General features: G+C 37.9%; 1 protein-coding gene across 1 annotated transcript in view; it reads left to right on the plus strand.

Annotated features, from left to right (window-relative positions):
• Positions 1 to 22,688, plus strand: part of LOC103607877 (histone acetyltransferase KAT6A) — a gene marked incomplete at its 5' end in the record, with an annotated part of 57,469 nt that overhangs the window by 13,878 nt on the left and 20,903 nt on the right. The window contains one exon of the mRNA XM_008592338.1: positions 16,712 to 16,827. Within this exon, the coding sequence (XP_008590560.1) occupies positions 16,712 to 16,827 (116 nt within the window). The remainder of the gene's footprint in view (positions 1 to 16,711; positions 16,828 to 22,688) is intronic.

Raw genomic sequence — 22,688 nt, forward strand, 5'->3', positions numbered from 1 at the left:
TTCTTTCTATATTTAAGTATCTTATGGGGGTATACTTTGATATCCGGCAAATATCCTGTTTCTCATCAAACTTTTACCCACGAGATTTAGCATCCAGTGATGATTCTTGCCTGAAGCATTTACTTTGTTGGGTGCCAAACATGATTTTCTAATTCCTTCATTTTTATTACATTTATTAGTTGGTATTCTACTATTAAGGAAGAGCTTTTTCTTCTTGCCACTTATTTATTCACTTAGTTTAGACTCGTAGATGCTTATTTTATGGGTTATAATCCATTGCTATTAGTATTTCTTTTGATGCTTACATTGTTCCAAATTTGGGCAGGGGGAGCTTCTTTAAGCTGGTTCCTGTGTCCTTTTGACATGTCTCCATCATTTTTATTTACTTCTGGCCGCAGCAACATGTTCTAGTCTCTCACTGTTCCAGCCATAGATCCCTCGTTAATAGGAGTAAATGGCAGTTCTATCCTTGTACTCACCTGGGTCCAAAGAGGCGTCATCCTTGATTTTTTTTTCTCTGTCTCATACTGCACCATTAGCTCATCAGCAAATCCTAATAGTTCTGCATTCAGAATATATCCAGAATGTGATCACTTCTTACTACTTCCAAGCCACCATCATCTCTGCCTTGGGCTGTTGTAATAGTCTTCAGACTATTTCCTTGCTTCTGCTTTTGCCCCTCACCCCCATTTCTAGTCTATGTTCCTTATACAGGTGCTGTAGCAGTTATTTTCTAACTTAAGTTGGATCATACCACTCCTCTGCTCAAAAAACCTCCCATGTCTTCCAGTCTTGCTTCAAATTTTTAAAAATCAAAGTTTTTTTGTGTCACTCTGTCCCCTTACCTGCTGGCTTTTCCTACATAGTACTTACCACTTCATAAATTTAAGTATTTATTTCTAGAATATAAGTGCTTTGGGAACAGGGAATTTATTTTTGGTCACTGCTGTATATTGAGTACTTGGAATATAGTAAAGGCTCAGTAAGTATTTGTTTAATGAATAGATATTTGAATGAAATTTTCTGCTGGTAGAAATGGGCAAGCGTTGGAATAATAGGAATGTGGCGAAAAAGGTGACTAGAGAGAGTTAAAAGGGGATGCTGAGCTCACTGAGGCCCAGTGGAGAAATGTAAATATATATTGACAATAATCTGGCTAATATTATATTTCTTTCAGCATTTTATTAAACTCCTGATTGTTCATGTATGTATCTGGCACCAGGGAAATAAACAGATATTGAAAGTCTAATTCATGCTTATTTTTATTGGCAGTGCACTAAAATTCTACTGGTGGTAATTTTTCTCCATGAAGTTCATTCATTAGTACTCATGTGTCTGGCTTGGTACTAGAGCTTATAGGGTAAATAAAAAGACATAGACTCTGCCTTCATGAAGCTCTTAGTCTTATAAGTGAGACAGACAATAAACAGTCATAAAAATAAAGCTGTAATTAAAAACTGATAGATAGTAGGAAAAAAGTAAGGTTGCAGTGAAAGACTATGACAGGGGCCTCCTGATCTACATTGCTGGGGGTTGGGGTTGGAGTGTGTGTGAGAAGGGAAGACTTTTTTTGTGTGTCACAGGCTATAAAGTACAACTTTTAAAAAAATTTAATTGAAACATATTGATTGTACATATTTTTGGAGTACAGAGTTATATTTCAGTACATGTATGCAGTATGTAGTGATCAAATCAGGGTAGTTAGCAAATTCTTCATTGCAGAAATTTATTGTTTCTTTGTGATGAGAACATTTAAGCTCCTCTCTTTTAGCCATTTGAAAACATACAATAAGTTTTTGTTAATTATAGATGCTTAGCACTACTGTACCGCAACAATAGAAATTATTTTTTCTGTCTAGCTGTAATTTTATGTCTGTTAACCAACCTCTCACTATCTCCCTTGCCTTCTCCCTGTTCCATCTATAGTAATCACAGTTCTGCTCTCTGTTTCTTTTTTTTTTTTTTTTTTTTTTTTTTTTTTTTTTTTTTTTTTGTCTTTTGTCTTTTTCCGTGTCCGGCAACGGATCGCAACCCTCAGTGTTGCCCCCGCCCCGGCCCGGGGACCGGCAACGGGATCGCAAGCCTCGGCGTTGCTCCCGCGCCTCCCTCAGCCAGCGAGCGGGAGCCAGTCTGTATGTGGGATCCGAACCCTCGGACGGGAGCGCCGCCGCGCTTCCCAAGCGGCGCACCATCCAGTGCGCCACCGGGCCGGCCCCATAAGTTGAACTTTTAGAAACAGAGAGCAGGGGCCGGCCGGTGGCACACTGGATAGTGCGCCGCTTGGGAAGCGCGGCGGCGCTCCCGTCCGGGGGGTCGGATCCCACATACAGACTGGCTCCCCCTCGCTGGCTGAGCGAGGCGCGGGAGCAACGCCGAGGCTTGCGATCCCGTTGCCGGTCCCCGGTCCGGTGCGGGGGCAACACTGAGGGTTGCGATCCGTTGCCGGACACGGAAAAAGGACAAAAGACAAAAAAAATAAAAAATAAAAAAAAAAATAAAAGTTCAACTTATTATTTATTTGTTTTGTTTGTTTCCACATATGAATGAGAACATGGGGTATTTCTCTTTCTGTGCCTGGCTTATTTTGCCTAACCTAATTTTCTCCAAGCTCATCCACACTGCTGTGAATTCCAGAATTTCATTCTTTTTTATGGCTGAGTAGTATTCTATTTTGTATATATACTACATTTTTCTTATCCTGTCATCCGTTGATGGACATTCAATTTGGTTCCAGCTCTTGGTTATTGTAAACAGAGCTGCAATGAACATGGGAGTGCAGTTATCCCTTTGACATGGTGATTTCCATTCTTTTGGGTATATACCCAGAAGTGGGATTGCTGGATCATATGGTAGTTCTATCTCTAGACGTTTGAGAAACCTCCATACTGTTTTCCATAAGGGCCATTCAATCCCACTAAATCTGTATGAATTTCTCTGCATCCTCATCAGCATTTTTTGTTTTGTCTTTTTAATAATAGCCAGTCTAACTGGGGTGAGATGATATCTCTGTTTTTGATTTGCACTGAAGATTAGTGATGTTGGACATTTTTTTATATACTTGTTGGCCATTAGTATGTCTTTTGAAAAATTCAGCTCCTTTGACCATTTTTAAATTGGATTATTTGGTTTTTTACTGTTGAGTTGTTTGAGTTCCTTATATATTCTAGATATTAATCCTTTGTGAGATACATAGTTTGCAAGTATTTTCTCCTATCCTGAAGGTTGTCTCTTTGCTCTTTTGATCCTTTTGCTGTGCAGAAGCTTTTTTAGTTTGATATAATCCCATTTGTTTATTTCTGCTTTTGTTGCCTGTGCTTTTGAGGTCTTATTCATAAAATCATTGTCCAGTCCTATGTCCTGAAGCATTTCCCCTATGTTTTCTTCCAGGAGTTTTATAGTTGCAGGTCTAACATTTAGGTCTTTAATCCATTTTGAGTTGATTTTGGTGAATGGTGCAAAATAGAGGGAGGTCTAGTTTCATTCTTCTGCACATGGATGTCCAGTTTTCCCAGCATCATTTATTGAAGAGGCATCTTTTCCCCCAGTGTCTGTTCTTGTTGCCTTTGTCAAAAAACAGTTGGCCATAAGTATGTGGGTTTATCTCTAGATTATCTATTCTGTTCCATTGGTCTATGTGTCTGTTTTTATGCCAGTACCATGCTGTTTTGTTTACTATAGCTTTGTAGTATATTTTGAAGTCAGGTGGTGTAATGCCTCCAGCATTATTCTTTTTGCTCCAGGATTCCTTTGGCTGTTTGGGATCTTTTATGGTTCCATATGCATGTCAGGATTGTTTTTTTTATTTCTGTAAAGAATATCATTGGTATTCTGATAAGGATTGAATTGAATCTGTAGATTGCTTTGGGTATTATGGTTATTTTGACAATATTAATTTTTTCAAACCATGAACATTGAATGTCTTTCCATTTTTTGTGTTTGTGTATGCCCTTTTAACTTCTTTCATCAGTGTTTTGTAGTTTTCACTGTAGAGATCTTTCACCTCCTTGGTTAAATTTATTCCTAGGTGTTTTATTTTTAGGCAGTTATTGTAAATGGGATTGCTTTCTTGATTTCTTTTTCTGCTAGTTCATTGTTGGTATATAGAAACACTAGTGATTTTTGTATATTGATTTTGTATCCTGTAACTTTACTGAATTCGTTTATCAGCTTTAAGAGTTTTTTAGTAGAGTCTTTAGGTTTTTCTGTATATAAGATTATGTCATCTGCAAACAGGGACAGTTTGACTTCATCTTTTCCATTTTAGATGCTCGTTATTTCTTTCTCTGGACTAATTGCTATGGCTAGAACTTCTAGAACTCTGTTAAATAGGAGCAGTGAGAGTGGGCATCTTTGTCTTGTCCCTGTTCTTAGAAGAAAAGCTTTCAGCTTTTCTACATTCAAGAAGATGTTAGCTGTGGATTTGTCATATATGGCCTTTGTTGTGTTGATATGCTTTCCTTCTATAGCTAATTTGTCGAGAGTTTTTATCGTGAAGGGATGTTGAATTTTATCAAATGCTTTTTCTGCATCTCTTTTTTTTTTTTTAAGATGACCGGAAAGGAGATCTTAACCCTTGACTTGGTGTTGTCAGCACCACGCTGTCCCAAGTGAGCTAACCAGCCATCCCTATATAGGGGTCCGAACCCATGGCCTTGGTGTTATCAGCACCACACTCTCCTAAGTGAGCCACAGGCCAGCCCCTTTTTTCTGCATATATTGAGGTGATCATATGGTTTTTGTCCTTCATTTTGTTGATGTGGCATATCACATTTATTGATTCACGTATTTTGAACCATCCTTGAATCCCTGGGATAAATCCCACATGATCACGGGTGTATAATTTTTTTGATGTGTTGTTGAATTGTTCTGCTGGTATTTTCTTGAGAAATTTTGCATCTGTGTTCATCAAGGATATTACCCTGTAGTTTTCTTTTTTTGTTGTGTCGTGTCTGATAGTGGTGTCAGGATGATGCTGGCCTCATAGCATGAGTTTGGGAGTATACTCTCCGCTTTGATTTTTTGGGATAGTTTGAGAAGAATTGGTGTTAATTCTTCTTTAAAGGTTTGGTAGAATTCAGCAGTGAAGCTGTCAGGTCCTGGGCTTTTCTTTGTTGGGAGACTGGTGAATACTGCTTCAATCTTGTTGCTAGTTGTTGGTTTGTTCAGATTTTCTGTTTCTTCTTGGTTCAATCTTTGTAGTTTGTATGTGTCCAGGGGTTTATCCTTTTCTTCCATATTTTCAAATTTGTTGGCGTATAGTTGTTTATAATAGTCTCTAATGATTCTTTGTTTTTCTGTGGTATCAGTTGTAATGTCTCCTTTTTCATTTCTGATTTTTGTTATTTGGTTCTAAGGGAAGACTTTTTTTTTTTCTTTCCTTTTTTTGTCTTTTTTCGTGTCCGGCAACGGATCGCAACCCTCAGTGTCATGCCCGTACCGGACCGGGACCGGCAACGGGATCGCAACCCTCAGTGTTGCTCCCACGCCTCGCTCAGCCAGTGAGCTGGAACTGGTCTGTATGTGGGATTCGAACCCTCGGCGGGAGCGCCTGCCGCGCTTCCCAAGCGGCGCACTGCAGCAGTGCGCCACCGGGCCGGCCCTAAGGGAAGACTTTTTAAAGGAACTGTTTATGCAGAGACATAAAAGATGAGTAGAAAGTCAGCAAGGCAAAGAGGTAGAGGAAAGAATGTTCCATACACAAGGAGACTACCTGCATAGATGTCTTGAGGCATAAAAGAACTTGATAAATGTGAAGAACAGAAGCCTAGTATAACTAGAGTTGAATAAAAGAGTCACACAGAATGAAGATGGGAAGATTGACTGAGGCTAGAAGTTATGATTCGGGTTTTTATCAGAATTGTAATGGGAAGCCATTAAATGGTTTTTAGCAGGATCAGATTTTTATTGTAAATTGGTTTTTCTTGGCTCCTATAAAGAAAGGATGGATTGGAATTAAGCAGGAGTGGAAGCAGGGAAACCACTTTGCAGGCTTTTCCAGTGATCAAGATGAAAGAAGATAGTAGCTTGGACTAGAGAGGTGGCAGAGAAAATGGGAGAGAAGTGGATAGATTTTAGATGTAGTAGATGGAGATGAATCAGCAGAACTTGGTGATGGATTTGATGTGGAGCTGAATGTGTAGCTTTTGAGGGAGCAAAAGATAATTAAGGATGACTTTCAAGTTCTCTGACCTAATGTAATAGAGGAAGTGGTTTGAAGCCAATTGAGAAAGTTAATGTTGATTAGATGAGAGGATGTTTTGAATAACAAAAGTATTCATAAAGATAATGCAGTAAGTTTTTTGGGGGAGCACAGATATGGCTTAGTATAAGCTGCTTCAACCTGTGTTTCATAAATTTTGCAGAAAGATTTTATTACAGGGTCTTAGGCAGTCTTGCAGCAACACTAGCAAGAGACAATGATAAAGGAGTTAATAGTGGAATCCCTCCAACCAACAACTCAATTTATTGAGTGCCTGTGATGTTCTAGAAATTATGCTAGGTATAGTAGCTGTAATTAAGACATAGTTTCTAAGTATACATTATATTTTCATACTAATTTTAATGCCTTCTGATTTTGAAGGATTTATTTGGTTTTTGTGTGTTTCTAAAAAGTTACAGAGCATTTCTGAAATCAGCATGGGCTATTTGCATAAAGAGTTAAATAGTTATTAAAAATAGGGTAAGCTAGGTTCCACAACTTTATTAACCCCATAAGGTAGGGATTGTTATCCCCATTTTGCATATAAGGAAACAGTTTTAGTTGAGTGACTTCCTCTAAGTTATGTAATTATAGTACTAGCAGAACTGTAAGTAAAACTTAGGCCTGTGAGACTTCAAATTGTGTGCCCTTAATCACAATAACATCCTGCGTTACTCTGTAAAAAAATGTTATGGGGGCAGCAAAATCATTAGGCATGTGTTAAGTGCAAATACGGAAAGGTGCATAGGAAGATAAACATCAGTGGTATAGAGTACCAATTAAACATAATTCATTGCTGTATTGAATGATATAGACTCTTTCATATGTTCAGATATTCACAGTATGTAGTAAGATTAGTATGATCTGAGATGATCCCAGAAGAAGCAAGCTTAAAGATTGATTAGAAGGTAGGTAAATGGAGATTATTAGCTCTTACCAGATGGGGTAAACAACACTCAGCTTTGAGGAGGAAATGATGACTATACAGCAGTCCCCATTTATCCACAGGGGATACGTTTCTGACTCCTAGTGGATGCCCGAGTATCCAACCCTATATATATAATGTTTTTTTCCTATACATGCATACCTATGATAAAGTTTAATTTATAAATTAAGTACTATAAGAGATTAACAATAATAACTAATAATAAAGTAGAATAATTATAACATACTGTAATAAAAATTATGTGAATGTGGTGTCTCTGTCTCTGTCTATCCCTAATTTCACAGTACCAAGGAGAAATCACATCAGTAACAACAAAAATAGTCATGGGGTACTGTAAGCTTTCAAAACCCTTCAAAATACAGCCCTCTGCTAGTAATTCAATTTATTTCTTGCCATTTCCCAAGGAATGCTGTACCCTGTTTTATCTTTCAAATAATTAAAGCCATGTGTTTAGTAATAGGTATGTGCCTTTTACTGTATGCCAAGTACCATATACAGCATTATGTATCAATTTGTTGCACTTAATGCAACCTTATTATTAATTGCTTGCCCCTATTTACACATGAAGGAATTGAAGCCTTAAAAAGATTATTTTACCTAGAGTTACACAGTTGTTAAGGATCAGAGTCAGTATTTGAACCCAGATAATGTGACTCCACAGCCATAACTTGTAACTGCTACTTTATAGAGCTATGCATAAGGTGCTATGACAGTGAACAGGAAGGCATCTGACTAGGAAGGTTAGGGAAGTCTTCATTAGAGGAGGTGACATTTGAGCAGGGTGTTGAAGGGATGACTAAGAGTTTACTATTGGATTAGAGGAATAAAGCATTTCAGATAGAACAGCCTGGGTGTTAGAAAGCCTGTTGAGCTGTTGGAGCTGCATGTAGTTGGTCTAGCTGGAGTACAAGCAAGAGATGAGGTTAGAAAGGTACCAGATTATTGGGCCGGCCCGGTGGCGCACTCGGTAGAGTGCGGCGCTTGGGAGTGCGCCGGCGCTCCTGCCGAGGGTTTGGATCCCATATAGAGACCGGTCCGCTCACTGGTTGAGTGCGGTGTGGGCGCGACACCGAGGGTTGCAGTCCCGTTGCCGGTCGCAGTACGGGCGTGACACCGAGGGTTGCGATCCCGTTACCGGTCACGAAAAAAGACAAAAAGGGGGAAAAAAAAATTCTTTAGTAGTTCCTCAAGAGCTATTTAACTACTATTTAAATACTTTTAAAGAGTTACTTTACCTATAAGTTAAAGCACAAATTCCTTAACATGAATACAGGATCTTCATAATCTGGTACCTTTCTTTTTTTCTTTTTCTTTTTCTTTTTCCTTTTTGTCTTTTTTCATGACCAGTAATGGGATCACAACTCTCGGTGTCGCGCCCGTACTGCGACCGGCAACGGGATCGCAACCCTTGGTGTCGCGCCCGCACCACGCTCAACCAGTGAGCGGACCAGTCTCTATATGGGATCTGAACCCTTGGCGGGAGCGCTCCCAAACACCGCACTCTACCGAGTGTGCCACTGGGCCGGCCCTAAAGAATTTTTTTAAAAAGGCTGACATGATCATATTTGCATTTTAGAAACTCAGCTTTGGTAATATTGTGAGCAGTAGGTTGAAGAAAACCTGAACAAGGACATCTGCCAGTTGGATGGTGACACTAGTCAAAATGAGAAGTGACTAGGGCCTGAGCGAAAGCAGAGGACATAGACAGTAGCAGAGATAGATAATCTCACAGATAATGTTTCTGAGGAAGATACAGGATGGAATGGAAAAGATACAGTGTTGGGTTGGGAGTTGGGGCTGAAGGAAAGGGCAGAACCAAGTGAGTCACCCAGTGTTCTACGATGATGATACTAAACATGGGAATATAGGAAGAGGAGCTTGGTTAGATGGAGGAAGAGATGGTGCTTCTCTATATACTGTGGGATTTTGTTAAATCTGAAATGGAGAACTGTGGTAGAATGTTATATATATATATGGATACGGAGGTCAGAAGGGCTTCGGGTGGGAGATTTACCATGTTGTCAACACACAGGTGATAGTTGAATTCACATAGGTAATAATCGAAGTTGTTCTGATAGATAACATTCCTTAATAATAAATATTACTGGGCTGGCCCGGTGGCGCACTGGATAGTGCGCCGCTTGGGAAGCGCGGCGGCGCTCCCGCCCGAGGGTTCGGATCCCACATACAGACCGGTTCCCGCTCACTGGCTGAGCGAGGCGCGGGAGCAACGCTGACGGTTGCGATCCCGTTGCCGGTCCCCGGTCCAGTACGGGGGCAACACTGAGGGTTGCGATCCGTTGCCGGACACGGAAAAAGACAAAAAAAAAAAAAAATAATAATAATAATAATAAATATTACTGAGTACTGGTTACCATGTCCCAAGTACTGGTGATACAGCAGTGAAGCAAACATAGTTTTCAAGAAAATCCTTATTCTTGGGAGCTTACAGTTTAGCTTGGGTGAGAATGGGGTAAAATAAATGGTATGCCATATGGTAGTGTTATGGAGAAAAAGCAGCGTGGGAGAGAGAGACTTCAGAGGGAGAAGATGAAAGTGTACAGTGCTGAATTGATGGGATGGGGGCTATCCCTCTGACATTTAGCAGAAGCGTGAAGGAGGTAAGGGGATGAACCATGTAAGTATCAGGCAAAGGAGCAGGAAGTACAGAGGCCCTCTGCCAGGATTCGTGCTTGGCATGGTCACAGAAATACAAGGAGGCCAGTGTAGTTAGAGCCAAGTAAGTAAGGGTGAAGATGGTAGACGGTGAGGACAGCAAGGTAATGGGAGGCCAGGTTCTGTAGGGTCTTCTAGACCGTTATGAGGATTTTGACTTTTATTCTGAATGAAATAGGAATCCTTGGAAGGTTTTGAGCAGAAGAGCAGCATAGTTTGACTTAGGTTTTAACAGGATTACTCTGTTTCCTATGTAGACTGAGTGGGGGATGGACAGTAATAGAAGCAGGGAGAACTTTAGGAGGCTATTACAGTTATCCAAGTAAGAGATTTTGAGGTTTGGATTATGGTGGTAGTGGTAGGATTGGAATTCTGATTATGTTTTGAAGGTAGACCCATCAGGATATGCTGATGAATTGGATGATGTGAAAGCAAGAGTCAAGGATGATGCCAGAACACAGTTGGAGGATAGAGTTGCCAGTTACTGAGATGGGAGAGAATAGAGGAGGAGCAGGTTTGGGGAAAAGAAGATCAGGAATTTGATTGTGGACATGTTAAACTTGAGATGCTTATAAGACATTCAAGAGAGGGGATATCAAGTAGACAGTGGGACATGTGTGTCTGAAGTTGAAAGGACAGATCTGGGCTGAAAATCTGAATTTAGGACTCAAGTAGGTGGTATTTAAAGGAATGAGACTAGATGAGATCACCAAGGGAGAAGAGAATTTTGAGGAGTCGTGGTGTATTCCAAGTTTTAGATATCAGAGAAACTGAGAAGGAATGGCCAATGAAGTAGGAAAAAACATTGAGACTGTGGTTCCTTAGAAGCCAAGTGAAGAAAATGTTTCAGAAGGAAGGATCAGCTATTAAATTCTGTAAATGGGTCAAGATGAAGACTGAAAATTGACTATCAGAACATAGAGGTGATCTTAAAACAGTTTCCATGATCAGGGCAGGGGAGAATGAACAGGTAATTGGAGTGGGTTCAAGAAAAAATGGAAGAAAAGAAATTGGTTATAGTAGTACGTGGCTTCTCTTTTATATTATTTTATAATAAAGAGGAGCACAGAAAGAGGTAGTAGCTCGATAGAGAAGTGAAGGCAAAAGAAGGTATACATTTTTTTTTTAATATGGTAGGAATAGCATCTGATTACATGCTGATGGGAATGACGTAGTAGAGGGAAGCCCGATGACTCACACAAGAGGGGGAAACTGTTGGAATGATGTCCTGGAGCAGGTAAGGGGATGTAATCTAATGCACAAGTGGAAGCGTTGGCCTTCTATAGATAGGAGCACAGACAATTTTCCCATAGTATTAGGGAAAAGCAGGATATATGGGCACAGAGGTTAGGCATACAGATGTGGCCGAGGAAAGTTGTGGAAGTTGTCTTTTGATTGTTTCTATTTTTTTTAGTGCAGTAGGAAGCAAAGGCATCAGCTGAAAGTGAAGATGGATTAAGAGGTGCTGGAGGCTCAAGGAAGAGAAAGTATGAAATCATCCTTTAAGAGAATGGGAGAGGGAATAATGGAGTCGGGAAGCCACAGGGGCCCATTGGAGGCTAGTGGTTAAGAATTACAAACTGAGTTAGCATGATTATGTGTTTTTCTTCAACCATGTTCAGATGTGAGGGTGATAACTTGGATTATGTGTAGAAATGAATTTAATATGATGGGATTTTGTTGTTGAGTCAGGAAAGACACAAGGAAGTTAAGGGTATATGCAAAGATGGAGTTATAATGAAAGACCTTAGAATCTAAGCTGTGTGGATAAAGGAGGACACGAGGAGAGTGAAAAGCTGCTAGGGTCACTGGATTATAGGTCCAGTAGAGGGAAAGGATAGGTTTCTAGATTATATCAAAGGAGATGGAGATGGAGAAGTCTGAGTGTAGAACAAAACTGCTCAGGAGAAGAGAGTTTTTTATCATTTCATAAGCTTTTATGGCTTAGCTGTATATCACTGTGGTACAGCCCACAACCCTTTATTCACAATCCTGAAATCTAAAGAGTCCTGAAAACCTTAAAAAAAAAGAACTGGGAAAATATACATAAAATTTACCATGTTAAACAATTTTAAGGGGCTGGCCAATTAAACTCACTCAGTAGAGGATGGTGCTGATAACACCAAGGTCAAGGGTTCAGATCCCTGTACCGGCCAGCCGCCCCCCAAAAACAAACACTTTTAAGTGTACAGTTCATTGGCATTAAGTATATTCATATTGTTATGCCACCATCACCGCCATCTGTACAGAACTTTTTCACGTTACAAAACTGAAACTCTGTATCCATTAAACAGTAACTTCCCATTCCCCTCCTCCCCTACCCCCACCCAGTCCAGTCCCTGACAACTATCATTCTGTTTTGACTACTCTAGGTACCTTATATAAATGGAATAATACAATATTTGTCCTTTTTTGTCTTGCTTATTTCACTTAGCATAATGTCCCTAAAGTTCATCCATATTTTAACGTATGTCAGAACTGCGTTTCTTTTTAGGGCTGAAAAATATCCCATTGTATGTATATATCACATTTTGTTTATTCATCCATCCATCAATGGACACTTGGGTTGTTTCCAACTTTTGGCTGTTGTGATTATGCTGCTGTGAACACTGGTGTACAAATAACCTGTTTGAGTACCTGCTTTCAGTTCTTTGGTGTATGTATCTAGAAGTAGAATTGCTGGGTCATGTGGTAATTCTGTTTAATGTTTTGAGGAACTGCTATACTGTTTTCCATAGTGGCTATAACCATTTTTCATTCCTACTAGCAGTGCGACAAGGGTTTCAATTTCTCCACATCCTTACCAACACTTGTTATTTTCTGGTGTTTTGTTTTATTTTGTTTTGTTTTGTTTTTTAAAATAATAACTATCGTAATGGGTATGAAGTAGTATCTCATTGTGGTTTGATTTGCATTTCCCTAATGATTAGTGATATTGAACAACTTTTCACATGTTTGTTGGCCATCTGTATATTTTCCTTGGAGAATGAAAAAAAAAATTTATAACTCATTTTGTAGTAAGATCTCTATTTACCTAAACTCGGTCGTTGGCAAAACATGATCTGAGCTGGTGTGAAACTATTTGCATTTTTTACTTATTCCAGTTAGTGTGAGTATTCATATATTTTGCTAAAGAAATATTAATGTGTCTGATTATGGAGTACTCCAAATCCTACTGGAGCTTTTGATTTAATACACATGTATACACTATAATACTTTTCTGAAATCAGAAAGATTCAGAATTCCACAACACATTTTACTCCAAGAGTTTCAGATAAGTTTGTGGACTTGTAACTTCACTTTGGAAAAGTAAGTTTCAGTATTTAAAAACTTACAAACTTTTAGAATTCAGGGAGTTGAGGGCTGCCTGCACTTTCTATCTCTCTTCTACCCATTTTGTTCTTTTCTTTGTGCTTCACTGTTACTATTTCTAACCCTGGTGTTTTTGTCTCTCACCCTCTCTGAGCCTTGTTTTTTTCAGTCCGTAAAGTGGGCATATTGTTTTCCACTTTGGGAGATGGATTGTAGAGATTAAATGAGGTAACAATATAAGACTCCAAGTCTGGCACAGTTGGTGCTTCACAAATGCTGATTCTCTTTATTCCTTAAGTATATGCTGTCTTATGTGAACTCTCTCTGCATACCTCTTTCATCATGTAACTTTTAATCCTTAATGAAAGGAATTATTATTTCTATGAGAAAATGTGTGAATACCAGAAAGACATCTCTTCCCACATTTCACAGCCTCATACAGATAACTGGGGGCAGTCCTACTATTTACTCTCACCTCAGAATGTCATTCCATCATGGGTATGGAAAGAGAAGGTCGAGGGGGAGCTATCTAATGGATAGAAAGGGGAAGGGAGCAGGGCAGCATTTATATAAATTATAATTTTGTGTTTGTACCAGATCTTGAGTAGGGGGTACTGCAGGAGTGGCTTCTATATATTAGAAATTGGAATTATATAAGTCATTTAATAGAAGCCAAGTTTTTGTAGAAGAGTAATAATATTTTCTTATAAACTGCTAGCAATAAAAGTTTTTTAAATCTAAAAATAGGCATATTTAAAGTTTTCTTTTGGTTTAGCCCAATTACTATTACATTTAGTACCACCCCCCCCACCCCCAGTTATCTTACATTATGTAGAGCTAGGGCTAGGGTCTGGAGCTCACAGACCCCTCGAGCCCATTCACAAACACTTCACACTCAGGTCTGTGAGCTAGGTAACTGGCAAAAAGTCCTTGGAGCCTTGGCTGAAGAAAGAATATTCTTTATTCAGCACAAACATGTCTGAGAGCTAGGCAGTACAAAGAGAATCTCAGAAACTCAACTACTTACTGGCAAAGTCCAAAGAAAAACTGAGCAGCTGCTGCAGAGTAAACATGCTCTATTTTTAGATATAAGCTCTGTCCCCAGCTCTGCTTCACAAACTGAAGAACACACACAAGCAACAAACTAGAAAGATACATGGGTGCACATGCACACTAACTCCACCCACACACAACTTGTTTACAAGAAATGTGCTGCTCCACCTCCAACCAGACCTGAGCCGAGGGAGCCTGACTAAGTTATCCTATTTTCCCCACACATTAGAAGGTCAATTCTGGCCTGGAATATATGTCATCTTTTAAAGAATTTGGCATATTCAAATGAGAAGGCAGTTCACATGAAGTGGCAGAACTCGAGTTAAAAATTCTTAAAAATACATTTTGTGCTCCTAAACAGGAGCAACAGCTATTAGATAGCTGCTGCTTTGGAAAGTTGCATGTTTAATGAAAAAGTATTTGGGTTGAAATTTTAAAATAAAATGACCTAGCAAAGGTGACCTTGTAATTCAGATATGATAGTTTGGTTTTGGCAAGGAATGGGTTAATGAATGGTTCAGATGGCAGTGCCTTCTCCCTGTGCACAGAGCATTGCTGACTTCTCAACCTTAATCAACGGAAGCACTAAACACCATACTCTGGAGGCTTGCCCGAGGGAGCTGGGAGTGGTGGAGGACACGAGGGTGAGGGCATGTGCCAGAGCATTTCGCAGTGCAAAGGTGAGGGTAGGTGTGGGCAGAGGGAAAGTCTGCCATGAGGCTCATTCTGTACAGGCTCTCTCAGTTGCTATGATGTGCAAACAATTATACTGGAACTGGATGTCCTCTTTCACATCGGGCATCCACTTGGAAGAGCGATGGGTAGCTGATGGGAAAGCTGTCAAACAGCAGGCAGTGCCATGGCAGGTGCATGTTTTCAACTTTTGTGCTACCTATTTATCCTTTCCTCAGGAAGGTAGATTTGTTTTCTGGTATTTGGTTATTCTGATATTTTTCTATACTGCTGTTGTTATTTTGAGCTGTGAAGATAGATGAAAAGATACTTTATGAGTGAGAATACTTGATTCTGGAATGGAGTTTAAAGAACAGCCTTTTAAAAGCCATTTTACAAAGTTCTATTTTGGTTTTGAAAAATTAAAAAATCCTAGTTTAACCCTGTCTTGTATTTCTTTACTGTTTTTGCATTGGGAAGAGCCCAAGTACTTTGTTGGTGCTATAATGCAATTTATCCAACTAATAGAAGATGTTTGTCTTTTGTTTTGAGGTGTCTAGGGAAGAGCTTGAGGTTTCACTTGGCTGTATTCCAGCGTGAGATAAATCCCTCAGCCTTTTTTAAAAGGGAATGGTTAGAAAGACCAGGAGAGTTCTCAATTGAGTTGTAGTGAAGAAGCTTCTTTGTTATAAATGAATTTATAGAAAAACAGTGAATAAAAATTTCTAATCTTTTTAGTTTTTTTTTTTTAATAAGATATGTGTGTTTGTGTCTGTGGGCTCCAATGAAAAACTTTGAATGATCTCTCAGTGATCTTTAAAGCATAAAGTTGAAGGATAGTTTTGGTTGTTCTTTTGATGAAGTTATTAATACTTGTATTTGATTAGGCTAAAGTCTAGCTTTGTTTTTTTTCTTAAATCAGTTAATATTTATAGAGCATGCATGATAAATACACATGTAAACATACACACACAGGTATATGTATGAATTTGTCGCTGGATGGGGTGCAGAGAAAATCAAATTGCCCTCAAGGGGAGGTTTTAATTTGAGGTTTTAAACCCTGATTTTTGTTGGCTTTAGCAATGGCTTATATTTGAATTGCTGGTGTGGAAGTCAAGCAAGTCATAAAGGCTTTGTTTGGATATACATCATACAGAGGTTGTTCAAATTATGGCAAGGATAGGGGGGCATTGAGTGTTTTCATTATAAACAGAAGGTAGAAAAAAGGGATAGTCTGTGTATAACAAAGTATTTTTCTCTTTTGTCAAATCTGTGCAGAGCTACTGGTGAAAATTTTGTGTGTACTGTGCAATGAATTAAAAACTCTTTTGAGAGTACTTGTTTTGTCATATTCTTTTTATATTGTTCTTGAATATCTATATCCCAGACTAGAAAATCATTCTTTTCTATATGTGTTTACATGTTAAGTAGGTCGTTTCCATTGTTGTCAGGTGAGTCAGTGTATGTATGACCTTGATGAGTATGCAGCATTCCTCTCTACCCTTTTAAAAGTCATTCTTTATCTTACATCCCCAAATATTCAGCAGTTTCTCTTTGTCATTGAGGGAGTAAGTTTAGTTGAGGAAAATATTGTCAGTGTTACTAAGTATAATAAATGCAGTAATACCAAAGACATTTGGTTCTAAGAGATTTATTAGCATTTTTATAATTAATTTGGATGCTCTATTTAAAGAATAATACAACTTATTTCAAAAAATTTTTTTGCTTGTTGGTTTTTCTTTTATTCTCCTATGGAATCCTTAGAAGACAACATTTCGATTCAGATCTTTTTTTGGTGTTAACTCAGTGTATCTAATTTAGCTAACTTTTGCAATTATTTCTTGACTGCACAGAAAGTTGGAGTGACTGGTCCCCCTGATCCACAAGTTCGCTGTCCCTCTGTCATTGAGTTTGGGAAGTATGAAATTCACACCTGGTACTCTTCCCCATATCCTCAAGAATATTCAAGGTATGTTTTGAGAGACCCTTTACCTTCTGTTTTTAGATTCATAGAAGTCTAGAACTAGAAGGGATCTTGAAGAAGTTTTAGTTCAGTTCATCTTTTTACAGTTGAGGAAACTGGGCATTTTTAAATGTCCATAATAGCAGCATGCTTTGGCACCCACTTAATTCCAGTTGGCTTTAGATTTTCTCTTCTGTAACCTGTCCAAAAGTTGTTGTTTAAAATTAGAAACCTGACATATGGTCAAAATAAAAGGGGAAAACTTTTTCTTTAAGAGAAATTTGCTTTACCCGAAGAATTTTTAAAAAAGAAAAAAACAGAGAATCTTATATATAACTATAAATAAGTACAAAGTTTCACTTGAGTAGCCTTTGATCTACATTTTTATAATTTAGCAAATTTAGTGAATTGTTTGTTTTCCCAGGAATAATTGGACAAATGGTATAAAATTATATGTAAAGAGCTTGGGTTTCCAGATATAAAAATCAACCACTCACTAGCTTTTTGGGATAAAGCAACATGCTTAGTGGAACCAAACTGGGTTCATGTCTCAGCTCTGGCATTTTTTAAGCTGTGTGACCTTAGAAGTTACCTAATTACTCCATGCCTTGGTTTTGTGATCTGTAAAATGGAGATACTAATAGTACTTACCTCATGTGGTTATTATGAACATTAAATGAATTAAAACAGGTAAATCAGAAAATGGTAGATGCTCAGGGCTGGTTGGTTAGCTCATCTGGTTAGAGCATGGTGCTGATAACACCAAGGGCAAGGGTTTGGATCCCCATACTAGCCAGCTGCAAAACAAAACACCAAAAAAAGAAAATGGTAAGGGCTCAATAACGTCAGTTATATTATAGTTTTTCTTTAGGGTTGAAATTAAAAGAATGAAATAAGATGTGATCAAAATAAACACCAGTTTATTGTTTGAAGTATAGAAGTCACATTAATGTTCTTTAATCTGTAAATTACTTATGCCTCAGTTCCTCATTTAACAAGGTGTTGTGAGGAATAATAAATCATGGTGCTCTTTGGGTTGAACATATGTTCAGAATATTCTCATCATATAACTTTTTACCTATCTAGAAACACTGCCTGTCCAAAATATTAGCAAAATTAATTATAACAACATTTAATTAGTGTTTTACAGTGTGTAGTATGCTTTAACATAGGTTGTGTCCAAGAAGCTGGGACAGAATAGACCAGTATATTTGTTAAAGGGGCATCCACTAAAACTCAACATCATTTTTATTTTTTCTTTCCCCACAATGTAATAACTTGCTTATCTGGTTTCCAAGACTATAGCAGAAGTAGAAAAATAGGAGCCAAAATGCTATTACAGACCTCGACTCAGTGAAGAAATGATAACTCACAAAAAAGGAAAAAGAAAAACTCCATGAAACTAACATACAAGCTCATGAAACACAACAATTGAGAACCATTTACTGTAGGGTCAGTTAGCCCTAAACACTGTGCTATGTCTTTAAGACAGCACCCTGTATCATGGAATAATAACAATCTGAGTTTAACAGAAGGTTAAGTTATATTTATATTTGTATATTATTATATATTTATATTGTATTTATATGTGGTAAAAGAAGGCAGGAAATTCCTCAACCACCTACAGAACTCAGGTGTTCAAGGTAACTCATTCCTCAGGAGTTCCTGATAGCCAGGATCTTGTATAATCAAGAAGAAATATTCTGAGGAATTAATTTCTTCATCAGGTTTAAAATACGTTATTATTATCATTTTTTTAGTGAGTTCTTTGCAAGTTCGAAAAGAAAGCTTGTTCAACATGTATATCCACCGTTGCAGGGATTATGGTGAAGATAGATTGAAGCCACAGGCACCCTGTCTTTTCTACTCAAGGGAAGGAGAGGAAATTAATAGATGCAGGAATGGAAATAGAGAGCTGGCCTCAGTTTTTCAAGAGAATGATGAGAGTGGAACTGTGAGCTGTGTCTTTTAAGATATCAAAAGGGATTCATTGAAAATACTGCTTTTTATTCTGATGAGATTGTTGCTAGAACCAGATGTGAGGGAACTGGTTATCAGTGAAGGAATAAATATTGCCAGTAGAAAATAAATAGCCAAAAAAGTATAATAGGAATCATAACAGAAAGCAGAAATAGGATAGGAACTGTAAAGTTCATTAACTTCCTTAAGCAGAATTTTGGACATTTTCTATACATTTCTTTATCAGTTGTGAGTTTTCCTTGTAGAAAATATTCTCTAATTTAATAGGCTCCTTGAGTATTCCAGTAGAAAATATTCTTTAATTTAATAGGCTCTTTAGTAATTAAGACTTTTTCTGTCTATATATTCGTGTTCGTTTAGTTGCATTTTTTTTTTTTAAACTACATATATCTGTTTAAATGGGTTTGGGTCGTTTTACTTCTGAGTTCTTTTAAACTTGAGTTGACTGAAATGTTTAGAGATCTTATATTTTCTAAATAATAAACCTCTTCTCTTAATTTTGGTAATGCCTACTTACATTCTGTGCTAAATTGCTTCTAAATTATTTTCTTATTAAAGGGTTTAAACATTTTTAAAAAAATTTCAAATCTCGAAGCATGCCAAAACAGGGCAATTGGAGCAAACTGAAAAGAAAAAAATCACAAGAGGAAAAATCTTTTGAGAAGTGAGATTATACTTTAGGAAGTACCCCATAATATCCAGGTATTTGTGTGTACATTGTATATTAAGTAATCATTCATCCCTGACTTTACAAAAAAAAGCAGCAACAAAGCAACAATACTGTTTCATTTGGAGTGGTTGGTTAAGTCTCAGTCACTGAAGAGTTTTAGCCATAAGTTTCTCCAGTGCCACGTGATGCTCCCACATGGCAGAGATAGGTTCTTAGAGAACCATTAAAAATATGACATGGATGGGCTTCAGGCAAGAGAATCTGTTGTCATGGGCTATCCTTTTCTCCTGAGCTGCTTAGAGCTTAGCTCCACAGTAACCTCTTTGCTACAAGATCAATTTGAGATCCTAACGAGGGAGATTCCTGTATAATAAAGAAGATTCGGAATCTCCCTCTGCCTTTTGTTTCTCTTCCTGACTTGATTTGATGTATAGATTATGAGATCGTTGCTAGAGCCAGGTTTAATTATTCTCATAATCCCAGTTACCAAAGAGAAACCAAACAGAAACCTTAACACCCTTGGCTATTTAAATGATGAAGTAAAATGGATGAAAGGAGAATTTTTTAAAAAATCATAAATAATAACAACTGTAATTACCATTCAATGAGCTTGGTACTGGAGTAAGCATCTCTGGAATAACTCTGTGAGGTGTGTTAATTGTCTTCATTTTACAGAGCAGGACCCAGCAAATGTATTTAAATAATACAACTTGTGGCAGAACCAGGATATAAGCCCACTTCTCTCCTTCAACATAGCCATAACCTTTAGCCACTGTGCTTGCTCTGCTCCATGCAGCATGTGTATCTAGATTGATTTCACTTGGCTTGTACCAAGTGATTTAATCAAATAATCTTTGATCTAAGTAATATTTGGTGTAAATTTTATTGTTATATTGGAATTTTACTACAAGTTGACCTATTATAAAGGCCACACAAACTGCAACCGTCTTGAACAATGTTCAGAAGCCAAAATGTACTGTAGGAATTCCTGGGAAGAATATTTGCACCATCCTAGAACTAAGGAAAACACACATAGTTGCAGCCCAGCCTCATTTCAAGTATAGAGGCTATACATCATGATGCAGCTGATCAAAGCGACGCAATGTTCAGAAGCCAAAATGTACTGTAGGAATTCCTGGGAAGAATATTTGCACCATCCTAGAAGTAAGGAAAACACACATAGCTGCAGCCCAGCCTCATTTCAAGTATAGAGGCTATACATCATGATGCAGCTGATCAAAGCGACCACACAGCTTCTGATTTGATACTGGAGGCTCAGGTGCTGTCAGGAAGAAAATCACCAAAAGCCCCAGCAGGATTCTCGAGGGCTAAAGTAATCATAATCTCCATAATGACCTTTCATTTCATGTCGTCCAGTATTCTTTCTGTATGATATGTATTTTCAGTGAGAGAACTGAACTGCAGTTATTTGTACTAGTACCAGGAGAAATGTTTTGTTTTTCATTGTTCCCATTAGATTAACAATGTCATCCCAATGGGCTTGGTTCTAATAACAACATTTTAAAAACATTTTAAAATGTTTTCAGCAAGAACTGTATTGGAATAAAGTAGATCATAATGCTTGCTTTTACTCTATTATTTTCATATAATAAGGTTTACTGAAGTGTGTTTTCATTAATAAAATGCCGTATATCTTGCTATTCTAAGAGAATGGCCTGAACTAGTAATTTACTAGATAAGACTTGGCAGTAATTTTCTCAGAGATTATATTTCTCTAATGTTTTCTTGAGCAACTTGGTTACTGCCAGAGCTTTAAAAAAATTGGCCTTTTCTCACAGACTTGAGGAAATACATTATACTCTCTTCTCTTTCTTTTGCTTTTGTTTTTTTTCCAGAAAAGTAATTAGTATTTATTATTTTTGTTATTTTTTTATTAGATAGAATTGTATGTATTTATCATGTACAACATGATGTTTTAAAGTATGTACAAGTATACAAGTACACAAGTACATTGTGGAATGACTAAATCTAGCTAATTTTAACATAAAATCTACTTTATTTTCATGTCTCTGTACTGAGAACTAACGGTTGGATTGGATGCTCTTAAAGTTGGCATTTATCTTAAGCATAATTTGGAAAGCTTAATGGTCTGTTGTCTGTCACTTTTTTTTCCTGTCATTTTTCTTTCTTAATACTTTACGAAGCACAGAATTTTGTTTAGGTTTCTCGGATTCACATTACACAGAATGTTTAGCTGTAATAAGTAGCCCTCAAAGTGAAGCTTTTTTCATGTAGTGTTATTTCTTCATCTTCACCTTGTGATAAGTGAAAATGGCTCATGAAGAATCCAGCACAAGTGAACAAAGGAAAGTGGTAGAAGAGTTAGGCAGGGTGCTGTCAGTTACATTTAAATAGGGAGAACTCACTTTTCACCTTCCTTTTTAGAAGAAATCTTTCAAAATCCAGATAATTGAAGAAGACGGTGTGGATCACCTTTAAGACTTAGTTAATACGTTGAGTGCCCACATTAGATGTTGAAGTTTACAATTAGAGTCATTTCATTTTGAGATTTGTAGCTGTGATAGTAAAAAAGGAAAAAGCTATTCATCTCGCTGCCATTCATATTCTGAATAGTGGGGTTTGAGGCAACATGAAAGGACATACCCCAAGTAGTCCATGATATATTTCTTTTCCATGCTCCTACTTCTTGACTTTAATTTATAATGTCAGTCATTATTGTTTCACTCAGTACTTTATTTCAGAATGATTTTGTACTAATGATATAATTTCAGGTTGTGTTGGTGTGGCTAATATTAGAGATTTTGGAAGACAACATTGCATATTATAGACATTTAGAAATACTGTACCACAGCAGTTCCTTGGAAGCTTTCAATGTGCTGAATGGCAGTTTCAAAAATAAGGCGTAAGATTATATGGGAAGAATTAATGCACATTGTTAATCTTCAAGGGAGAAGGAAAAAAAAAATCATATGCCTTTTCCCACCCTTATTTGAGCATGAACTGTTTAGTGCACACAGGACTATTCCATACGCCTTGGGAAAGGCTTTAGTAGAATGTTAGGTGTTTTCAGATAATTTATAATTATGGGGGCCGGCCCGGTGGCGCACTGGATAGTGCGCCGCTTGGGAAGCGCGGCGGCGCTCCCGTCCGAGGGTTCGGATCCCACATACAGACCGGCTCCCGCTCACTGGCTGAGCGAGGCGCGGGAGCAACGCCGAGGCTTGTGATCCCGTTG

This window comes from Galeopterus variegatus, unplaced genomic scaffold, assembly GCF_000696425.1.
Source record: "Galeopterus variegatus unplaced genomic scaffold, G_variegatus-3.0.2 Scaffold7793, whole genome shotgun sequence".
NCBI lineage: Eukaryota > Metazoa > Chordata > Mammalia > Dermoptera > Cynocephalidae > Galeopterus > Galeopterus variegatus.